Raw genomic sequence first — 11,509 nt, 5'->3', positions numbered from 1 at the left:
TTATTAATGAAGTATGCACACAACAGAGTTTCACTGGAGATAATGGATTGTCACATTAATCACACTGATAAAGAAATAAAACACAGGAACATCCTTTTTGGTTTAACAACACAATCTAGACGCACAATCTGCCGAGAGATTCCCCCTGATGTGTTGGCAATTAAAGGGAGAAGAAATACTCCACATTCGTGTGATAAAATTCTAATTAACATGGTTCTCCCAAACACCGAATAGTTACTGATTAGGAGATTAAAGCGTGAGTGTTATCACTTTATTTTTTTAATTAACATTTGGCGTAAAATTATGAGACATATGCATAATAATACATCGGTTTAAACGATGGCTGGTCGATATTTCTTTAGATTTACTGTCTCAATAAACTGTGTTTGGGAACACAACTTATCACTCATTGTTTTAAATAGGTCAGACGAGCATCTGTTAACTTCATATAATTATATTATTAAAGATTCTGCAGGTGCATAACGTGAAATGATGTGGTCAAAGATAATGGTAGGGACACATGAATACGCGAGTGTTTACTGCCATCCAGTGGTCAGAATAAGAAACTACAAGAATTCCTAAAAATGTAAATGTGTGACTAGTGTGATTATGTTTAGTATATTGACGTGAAATGCAAACAAAAATTTGATAAAACAACAATAAAAACATATTTTATTAAAATCAGGAGCATTTACTGCACTAGCGCTCATAGTTGGTATAAAACAAACAAAATGTCCATCTTTGGCTGAAAAATAATGTCAATAATAGAATAATATCGATTTCTATTTAGTTATTGCAAATAAGTAACATCTGTACCATTAATAAATAATTACAATAAATATAAAAAATAATAAATATTTAATTTTGTCCAACATAACTAAACAACTTAGCTAAAAGTGACATCACGAGCTCTGCTACTATGTGATTTTTGTAATAAACATGTTGTTTTTTTGTTTGTTTGTTTTTAATTGCAGTCCCTCCAGTGTCCACTAGAGGCTAGCCCCGAAAGTGAGTCAATCTCCGTAGACTTCCATGTTAAAATGTCTAATTTTTTAGACACGTTTACTGTCTGGTACATAAATGGATTTGGTCTCTATAGCTAGTTTCTCCGTTCACAACAACTGCAGGAGTTTGAAGCTTTATATGAGTAACACGTTTAAATTATGTCAAGGCTTAAAATTACTCATAAATAAGGGAGAGACCTTTGTTTGTGACAGGTTTGTGTCCTCACATGTTGCTAACTGTCTGCCCCATAGACTGTATTTAGACCGTAAAAAGGCGAAGCCAAAGCAAGTAGAGCTCCCCCTGGTGTCTGGCTGCAGTATAGGTCATAAGCTCCACCCCCTCATGTCACTGGGGGTCAATTCATTGTTTATTTTTTTTTTACAAGGATGGTTTCTGTCATTTTGGGTAGTTAATGTACCAGTTAACTGTTGCTCATTCTCCATTTATCTCCATTCAGACTTCGGGAGCCGAAAGAAACAAAGGAAAGTAAAACATTTGGCTACGACGTCGGACGCCATTTTCTACACTGCAATCGTGACACTTTACTTTATTTACACACTTAACGAGCTTTTAGCGTACGGACCACACACCACCGGGGATTCGTATTAGCTTATAAACATCTGAATTCACAGAAAATGTGAGTAACCAACCTGGAAATATAAGACGGAAATCAGCGAAGCAGGACAACTGTTTGCTCATTCTCCATTCATCTGGATCATGTGCGCTACTTCGCGGTGCATTGCAATGAGTCCCAGTGATGCTGCCGGTGAATGCTGCCACCTAGTGTCCATTTCATGCAACAGCACGTCATCTCTGTGCGACTTCTTATTCTGAATAAGACAGACTATACAATAATACAATAGCAATAAAAACAAAGACACTTATTTTGTGAGTATCACACATGTTCAAGTGTGATTTTTTTGGATAAGTTTCATTGTATTTGAAACAGGATGTGACGTAATGGCGACCACCAGTTCCCATGGCAACCGCTCCGACCATGCGATTTGTGTTTAAAGAAAAAAAAGTTAAGTGTATAATCGAACATTTGTTTGTAATTGGTGCGGGTAGAGCAAAGCGTAGTAAACAAAAACCTAAGTCAGGAGGAAGTGTGTCTCTAAACACTCACTAGCAGTATATTCTAAAGACGTATTGTGTCTTAATAGTTTTTAACTCTTTCAATTAGGAATTGAAAATATTCGTGTAGAATAATAACAGTGTAGAATAATTTATATTGTGATCATTCACTGCCCTCTGGTGGTCACATTTAGGAACTGCAACACCAAACGAAATCCCCAATGTCAGAGAATCTCAAAATTAGCACGATTCTACATCTCGGTGGTTGCTGTATTCTTACAAAGTTGTGCTGATAAGGAGTTTATTGAGACTTTGCAGCAAGATAAGTTTCCTCTATGTTAATTTGAGGGGGTTATACTGTGCGTCATGGTGGCAGTGGGGAGCATCGGTCTGCTGCAGGATGCTTCTGCTGCAGGATGCGTCTGCACCAACGCACTCTGCAGATGTTTTGAAATCAAATGATTTTTTTTTTTTTTGGAGCGACGGGACATCTGAAATGAAAGCGTGAGGAAGCTGTGTCTTGTATTTTTGTGGGACTGACTCGAGGCGTTGCCGTAGTTTCTCCGTTAGGATGTCATCTGAAAATGCTGCGTCACTGGAAGGTCAGTTTAAGGTATCATAGGGTATATTTATAAAATAATACAATTATTAATTAAATTAAATTAAAAAATGCTGCTAGGATAAAAATAAAATAGAATATTGTTAATGTGCGTGCAGAGATTTTTTTCTAATAAAAGTTCAAATAAAAACCAAGATGTTTCACACACAAGAATTGTTTTAGTCTGTCCTGTAGCAAGAAGGTCAAATCATTTTAAAGGTGATAATATAATTTTTTTTTTTTTGCAGCTGATGAAGGACCACCGGCTCCGTCAGAGCCTGAGCCCCTGAGGATTGTGTTGCTGGGCCGGACCGGGACAGGCAGAAGCTCCTCAGGCAACACCATCTTGGGCCGCTCCGCCTTCTGCGTCGACGCGTCCCCCTGTTCCGTAACCACAAAGTGCAAGAAACAGACCGGGACAGCAGGAGGGAGAAGCATCTCTGTGGTGGACACTCCAGGCTTCTTCCATACTCACCTGTCCCCCCAGGAGGTCCTGGCAGAGGTTGGGGAATGCGTCGGTCTGTCGTCTCCGGGCCCCCATGTCTTCTTGGTGACTCTGCAGCCTGGTCGGTTCACCCAGGAGGAGAAGGAGGCCTTGGAGTGGGTCAAGATGAGGTTTGGGGCCGGAGTGGTGAAGTTTACAACGGTGCTGTTCACCCAGGGAGACCGGCTGCGGGGGAAGCGAGCTGAGGACTTCCTGGTGGAGAGTCGCGAGCTGTCGGAGTTCGTCAGCAGCTGCCGTGGGCGGTACCACGTCTTTGAAAACAGCCGCCAGGGCGAGGACGGCTCAGAGCAAGTCACGCAACTCCTGAGGAAGATAGACGAGGTCGTGGCGGCCAATGGAGGCGGTTGCTACAGCAGCGAAATGCTCAAGGAGGCAGAGAGCGTCATCGTGGAGGCCCAAGAGAGAATAATGGGAGGACACAAGGTGGAGTCTCTTCAGATGGAGACCGAAGAGAAAGTGGTGGTGGATTTGGAGAAGCTGAGGAGGGAGGAGGAAGAGGAGAGGAAGAGGGCAGAGAAGCTGTTCTGGTGCGAGCTGTTGACCGCTGTGGGGAAAGGAGCCGCAGAGGGGGTTGGGATCCTGGGGAAGGACAAAGGGAAAGGGAAAGCGGTGAAGAAGGTGAAGGTGGTGGAGAAGGCGGCAGCGTTGGCAGCGTCGCCGCTCTCCATCACTTCGGCGGCGAAGGCGATGGGGGGAGCGGTGAGGGAAGGAAGTAAGGTGTTGTACAAACACAGAAAAACCTTCCTGCACTGAGGGTGTTGTCAGGACGTTATTCAGCCTGGACCGTCTTTATTACACATGATAGGTGAAAGAACATTTGCTTTTCATCGTGTGTCGGATATGAGATTCTATAAAGCATCTGCAAGAGGACCTTTAAAGTACACTGTGTGATTAGTGTGTGCAGGAACAGAAGGGTAAACATCCTCCTTCAGTCCACGCAACTCGAAAACAAAGCAAACAGCCACACCTTTGAGTTTACACTGACTAATGGAGACTACACCTGCACGCAATTCAGCCGACTGTGACGAACACACTTGCATCTTCCCATTTATATGTTTGGCTAAGGTGTGACAATGAAATCGTTTAAGTTAACCACTGTTCTGTCTTTGGCTTAATAAACCGTGACGAGATAATTTTACTCCTATGAAAACTGAAATACAAAACAAGAAAAAACAAAAGTAACATACTTGGCAAATAGGAAACAAACACACAAGTCACTAAGCGGTTCAGGGACACGTAACGGACAACAGAGAATACAAACACCGCAATATTTGTCTTTATCAAACGTGGCGGCGTAACACAGGAAACAGTAAATCATGCTGCGTGGAAATAAGTTTCTGCATAAATACGACCTGAAACATCATTCCATTCAAGATAAAGACGCTTAAAACAGACAAAATATGATATTGGTCATTTATTTACTGACGCAGGTGACCCTTTATTACATATCTGTAGTTGCAAAAGTATGCATGTATACATTAAAAGTAATGATTTGTGGCTGAAATGAAAAGTTATATTTGAACAAAGTAAACGCGTCAAGAACATTTGTGAAGCATGGTGGTAGCAGCATCATGCTAATGCTGCCTCTGAGCCTGGATTAGTGGTGCTATGATTTGTTTTTAATAATACCATCAAATTCTACAGAAAAACACAGAGAAATGACCAAAGAGAGGTTAGAGAAGCATAAACTAACCTTAACCCAACAGAAATGTTTCAGACCTGATGAGGTGGAGAATGGGCGGAGAAAGTTCTCGGATCTCTTATACTCACAGATTTGCAATATTTAATCATCTTCGTCAGAAAAAAGAAACGTAAATGTTTGTCTTGCAGTTTTAGGACTCAAGAACTATTTTGGTCGTATTTATGCAGATCACATATTCCCAAACTTTACAGTCTACCTGTGGGAAAAAAAAAAAACTTGGGTACAGTTTTGTGGGTGAAAAAACACCAGCTACAATAAACTTTCCCGTTTCCATGGAGTTACAATCTTAATCTCCTCGTGCACGACGGGGGTGAAACATTTCCAGCATCTCACAGACGAACAACTCACACTCGCAAAACATTAAAAAGTCAACACTCAAAAGTACAAATCGGATAGAAAATAATTCCGGTCTACAGAGTGACGTCAGACCGTTAGTCCCATCGCTAAAGTAAGGCTGAAAGGTTGAGGTCTGTGCTCAGACCCTGAAACCGTCGCAGGCACAGATGGCTGAATGTACGACGCGGACGTCCGCTTCACACGGGCATCGGCAAGGACATCTTTCCTCTTCCCCGGAGCACTGCACACGACAAAGAGTTAAAAAAAAAAAAAGAGTGAGAACAAAGTAATACCTAGAAGACACCTAGGTACTAAGGGGAGTCACCAGACCAGATTCCTCTTTGTTGTAGTTGCCATATCCTCAACAGGACGAGCAGGATTAAAAAACCTGTACCTTTGCAGAGAACAAGTCCCTTTTAGTCACAACACAAAGCTTAGATTTAATTGCAAAGAAATTGTCTAGGTCACTTATCGAGGCAAAAACATACTAATGTAATCTAACCCTTTTTAGACACGTTTAATTAAGTATATATGGTAGAATTACCTTATTTTAAGGAAGGTAGAAATCCTTCTTTTAAATACAAAAATGATCATTTCACGATTCGTTCCAGCCAAATAGCTGAATTGTAGCTAAATGTTAAACATTTCCAGTGACTTAGACAATTTGTTTTACGGAATTAAATGTTCGAATTTAATTTTAAAGGTAATATTTTTTTTTTACTGCAAGAGGTGCTGCACTGATTCAACACTAGGTGGCGACAAACTGCAGCCGATACAAATGAATTGTCCGTCTATCTATAAAGAGAAACATTTGCATTTACTTCATTTTGCAATCTGTCTACTGCTTTATCAGTAAAAAAAAAAAAAACTGTAGTGTGGGTAGGACTGGCTATGACGAAATAGCGAAGGAGGACGCAATAAAAGTTCAAGCAACAGCTGTTGAGTGCAGCTCTATAAATCAGGCTTTGGAACTTTTTTTCCCCCCCTCACCTTTTGTGACGTAAAGGTAGAAGAAGTCACAGTAGAAGATGGTCTGCACCACGCCGGACACCACGGCGATCTGGTCGAAGAAGCCCTCCGTGTGGTAGCGCCACACCCAGTTGGCTATGTAGAGGGCGCGGTAGAGGCCGAGGAAGAACAGGTAGTGGGTGGTGATGGACTCGGCCTCGCCGGTCTTAGTGATCATGAAGAGCTGCGGCATGATGGACACCGCCTCCAGGAAAATGGAGAAGGTCCACAGGATCTGGGTGGGAGGCGTTAAAGGGAGAAAGTGAAAAATCTTCACGAGACTAAAAGTAATTAGCTTGAATAGCTTGAAGCTAGCTGCGAGGGTCTGGATATGGATCTGAGTTCACTTATTTGTGAAATACTCTGGAGAGTGAATGGAGAAACAGATCAATTCAGTGGTTAAGTCCATTTTCCCCCAGCTGCTTTTTTTATCTTTTATAGATTTTGAAAGTCGTCCACACTTTTTTTTTCTCATTCTGTCTTGGTTACTGTAACGCTTCCTTCTTAAAACTTATATTTATACTATCTGTTATTATCAATCCAGTAATTTAGCTTTTTCTTCCACCTCTTCCTCTTTATTTTTGTGTACAGTGTGTGTGTATATTCTTTTGTATGCCTTGACTTCTGTGTACATCACTGTGGTGAGTGTTTGTTCTTATAAATGTGCTTCATAAACAAACCGGCGTCTTTTGTTTCACGTCCGGTGTTAATTTGCTGTACCTCCAGTGGGGTGAAGGCGTAGTTCTCCAGGAAGGACAGGCCGACGACAGGCACCAGCAGGAACTCCACGCGGAACGTGTCGTTCTCCGAGTCGTATGTGTTTCTGAAGCGCATGTAGATCAGGTAGCAGGTGGCGTAGGACATCGCCAGAAACACAACCTTGAGGGCAGAGACGGACACGTTTTTACACAATTAACCACGTGAACTTGGGTTGATTCTTGTGTTGGGGATTGCAAACCAAAGCAAGATCGACACACGGTCGAAACACTTCAAATCTGCCACTTAGGGCAACGTGCTTCCAGTTAAATTAGTGTGTGTGATGTGCAGACTCACCTTCATGACCGTGTTGTACAGTGAAATGAAGGCCGTGAACAGGTCGAGGTACCTGGTGGTGAAGACGAGTGCAAACAGCACCTGAGACTTCCCAGAGATGCCTGCAAGGAAAGCAAGGAAAGCAACAACTTAGATTATGTGCAATAAAGGAATAAAAACAGGACAGGAGGAGAAACCCTGCTGCTTTTAAAGACTGTTGGATGGGTGCAGCAGCTTTCACGTTGCCACGTAGCGTCCACTCCTGCAGAAGTATCCACCGGAATTACCTCCATTTAACTGGGTGCTGATTGTGCATTTGTGAACCCTGACTTGTTGCTGCTGCTGCTGCGTCCATACTGTACAGCACAGACAATTCCTGCAGCGATAACAAACAATGCGTGAGATGCGTTTAAGTGCTGCCTACCAGCGCAGGATCTGGACCTCCAGATCTTCAGCAGCAGGATGATGATAGCCACCAAATGTGACACGTCGCCGGCCAGACGAAAGACATTCATGGTGATAAAGCTCCTGCTTCAAAGTGGGGAGAAAAAAAATCAAAAAAACTTGAAGCAACTCCTCACAGGCCTTTTACAGGGTGGACAACCCAGGGATGTTTTCGCTGCAAAATGCACCTTAACCAGCTCGGAGATTTAGAATGAGAAGCTAACAGCTAAACAGTTAGCGTAAAACTCCCCCTCCTAAAAGCTCCTTAAATAAAAGAAGGCGTAAGTGAAGCTAAAGTGATGAATTTAAAGTCCGGGAGTCTGGATAAGTCCGAGAGGAGAGTTGTTTGAGAGGAGGTGACGTGGCTGACGGCTCCGTGAAGCTAACACGGATCACGCAACGCATCCTCTTCCGGTTGTCCCGGCGGTTCCGTCAAGTTAACAAGGATCACACAGAATTTCCGGTTTGTCAAAGCAAAACTCACATACGCCAACACGCACACTTCTGTTGCAAATTTATCTCACAGTAAACAGGTTAACAAACGCGTGCACGGCTAGTTTCAGGATACATTCGATAAACACCTATTTTACAGGATGCGTCATTTGAAGGAGACGTTGGGATCTTATTTTGAAGGTAGACATCTTTAGTCGAGTTTCCGGTGTCATTCTACGGATATAAAAAGTGATAATTCACGATTTTTAGCCGAATAGTTAAATTTTAGCTAATAAAAACAAAAACTACTTAATTTTGGAAGATAGAGTTTTTGTATTGGTTAAAAACTCGGTGACGACAGGTTGCAGCCAGTATCTATCTATCTATCTATCTATCTATCTATCTATCTATCTATCTATCTATCTATCTATCTATCTATCTATCTATCTATCTATCTAAGTTTTCTTTTTAAATTTACAAACAATGAATTGCATTTAAAAGGCTATAATTCAAACTTATGTTTACTCAATTTAAACTCAGGCCTCTGAAAGTAAAATCATTACAAGTGTTATGCTGTAGGGGAGTGTTGAGCAGCAAATGCACGGCAGAGGACATCCCCCAGACAGAGCTGTCCCATAACAAAGACTGCTATAATAAGTGTGTGCTGAACAAAAGGTTATGGGAACTAATCTGACACCCAGGGCTGATTAGAGGCTATTTATACGTACACACAGCCCGGTCTGCCCCGGTGAGTCTGTCTGCTTGGTCATCCCACATCCTGAATGACGGCTCATCTCGTCTGCAGCCCTCGACCTCCTCCTTTTCTCCCTCCATACACGAATCCTTATTACTTTAACCACGCTCATGCACAGGTTTTTAGGGTCTGAGCTATGGATGCATCATTGGGGGCAGTCGTGCCTAGTTCAATTCAAAGTTTGTGCATGTTTACAATAAGGACTATGTGAGTAGTATCACTGAAAAACCTCATTTAGTTCAAAGTTACACATATGATGTTGTTTTTGGTCATTTTCTTTTTAACATTTCTTGAATTTTTGAAGGTGGAAGTTGCCTGCTCTCACTGAAAATGAGAGGATAAGAATGCAGAAGTGTTTAAGATGAAAAGGAGAAAAACAAATAAGGTCAAAATGTCAATATGTCTCCCCTAAACTTCTTTATCAACATTATTTATGACTCATGCTTAGACTTTCTTTGGTAATCTTATGTGATGCATGGTAACAATCACTCTTGATTGAGAATAAAAACCATGACACTATTTTCTTTCCAAACTCATATGTCCTACCTGGTTAACTCATCTCACGTCCTCTAATTTTTCTTTTTAACTTGCTTGCGTTACTTCCTCCTCTTTGTTCCTCTTCTATGAATTGAATTGTCGTGTTGGCAAAAGTGACGCCCCCACCCCCATTCAGAGGAGGGCACTTCGAATACGCTGTAATTTAGATGGAAGACAAAGAGAGCAGGCGGTAAAGAGGTCTATGTTTCCATAGAAATTATTTTATGTGGATTCTGGATGGAGGAAGCTACACAAGGCAGAAGTGTCTGGATCGTTTTTGCTGAGCTAAATGATGTCATAATTCTAAATGTATTTGAATATTGTACTAGAATTTTTGATGTTTTTATTTCTTCATCTGGTCACGTTGGGTGTTAAGGTTTTCATTTGTTGATACATTGATGCTGATCTGTATTTCACATGCTGACGTGTTGAATGTGAAACACTTTGGTGTAAATGCTTTCTCCTTTTAAGGTGCTGTATAAATGAAATAAACTTAAAACTCAAAAAATTTGAAAAATTTTCTCATTTCAATTGAAGGTTTCAGGTCAATTGTTTACATGTACCGCTACTTTTACAGACGTGTGACATGCGCAGATCGATGAAAACATCACGTGACTAACCAACGATGACGGTCTCTCGTCTAATTAGGTTTTCCAGCGGTTCAGGATAGAGGACGTTTCCATGGTTACGGCCACTGAGTGACAAAAAGTGACAGTTGAACATGGAGGTAAAATTATTGTTATATTTTTTATTTTTTTTAAAAAGGGGACGAGCTGTTTTGCGATTGAATGTATCAACAAATTTGAAAAAAGCAATCAGAGATATATTTTTACAGATATCTCCAAAAGCCAAATTAAAGAGACGTAAATGGATCGCTGCATTGCGAAGAAAGAACTGGGATAATAAAACAATGAACGGAATATGTGTGATCACTCCTCGTCATCCTTATAAGGCTACAGTATTGCATGGCTAACGTTACTTCTCAGTAATGCTCTTAGCGTTAGCATCTTTTATTTAGCTACATTTATCATAACTGAAATGACCTAAAACTAACTGAAACTGAGGCTAATCCACTTTTCTAAATTCATACTAGCTCGTATGGATCATTGTCGAGTGCAATTGTCTTTAATTTGATCTGATAATCCACATTTTCCCTGGTCTCTCTGTATTTACTGCTACATTTCACCATGTTTTTGCCACTCAGGGGGCGTGGCCTCGGGCGGCAGTGACGTCAATGCATACCCTGTATTTGTTCCACGCTTCCATGTATCCTGATTTCAATGAATTTTTGATGGACCTTTTTTAAAACTGTTATATATTTCCATTTTTTTTGTTGTCTAAGCGTGCGATAATGTCTAGTTCTTTCAGAGTTGTTATTAAAAACAAGACAGAGCATGCGCAGACAGAACGGAGTCTGACTTGGCTCAGATTCGCCGTTGACGTGGCTTTCTATCGGTTTGGGGAAAGGAATATTCCTACCCCTGGAAAACCAAATGAAACTTTATTTGATTTCATCTGATTGAGGTGTTTACATGGAGCATTTCCATTCAGTTTGGGCTTCTAAACCAATTGTAATTGGTATATTTGGCTCCGTGTAAACCCAGCTTGTGTTTAAAAGTAATTTTAATTTTGTCTCCTTTTCATCTTGCAACTTTCCACCTTCAAAAATTCCAGAAAAGATTTAAAGAAATGCTCAAAACATGCATTGATTTCTCTGTTGTTGGTCCACTCACGTATGCTTAGATTTTCCTTAGTGTCATTGTCACAAAACCCTTTGTCGGTTATTTTCCATTGTTTATGCTGGAATATTAAGAGAATACTGAACAAACTTCCACTTCCTATCAACCTGTTTGCTCAATCAAATTCCCTCTTTGCACATTTGGGAAGGATTACGTGACAGGAAGTTCACTGCAACACTTCAAGTAAAGTGTACTTCGTCACAGGATGCTGCCGCTAACTGACTGATTTACAGTTTACAGCAACAACTCTGATTTCTGTTGTTTCCTCGAGGATATTTATCATGACTCAAACAGGTTCCTGCTCTCTCACATGGGCAGATCAGGCATTATTCAACACCTCCAC

At 41.1% G+C, this 11,509-nt stretch overlaps 2 protein-coding genes across 2 annotated transcripts; one reads left to right on the top strand and one right to left on the bottom strand.

Annotated features, from left to right (window-relative positions):
* The first annotated feature begins 2,155 nt into the window (after positions 1 to 2,155).
* On the top strand, positions 2,156 to 4,056 carry LOC124998114 (GTPase IMAP family member 7-like). Its single transcript, XM_047572309.1, has 2 exons — positions 2,156 to 2,681; positions 2,926 to 4,056. Exons 1-2 carry the CDS (start codon positions 2,651 to 2,653, stop codon positions 3,933 to 3,935), a joined length of 1,041 nt encoding a protein of 346 aa, XP_047428265.1. The 5' UTR covers positions 2,156 to 2,650; the 3' UTR covers positions 3,936 to 4,056.
* Positions 3,933 to 8,198, bottom strand: kdelr3 (KDEL endoplasmic reticulum protein retention receptor 3). The gene is made up of 5 exons (XM_047572310.1): positions 7,685 to 8,198; positions 7,282 to 7,382; positions 6,949 to 7,107; positions 6,211 to 6,463; positions 3,933 to 5,461 (listed from the first exon to the last, which is right to left on the bottom strand). The coding sequence occupies exons 1-5, from the start codon at positions 7,773 to 7,775 to the stop codon at positions 5,418 to 5,420; spliced, it is 648 nt and encodes a 215-aa protein (XP_047428266.1). The 5' UTR covers positions 7,776 to 8,198; the 3' UTR covers positions 3,933 to 5,417.
* Between the last annotated feature and the right edge of the window lie 3,311 nt (positions 8,199 to 11,509).

This window comes from Mugil cephalus, chromosome 20 (genome assembly GCF_022458985.1).
Source record: "Mugil cephalus isolate CIBA_MC_2020 chromosome 20, CIBA_Mcephalus_1.1, whole genome shotgun sequence".
Classification (NCBI taxonomy): Eukaryota; Metazoa; Chordata; class Actinopteri; order Mugiliformes; family Mugilidae; genus Mugil; species Mugil cephalus.
Note: the sequence above shows the minus strand (reverse complement) of the source record. Positions and strands in the feature narration are given on the sequence as shown.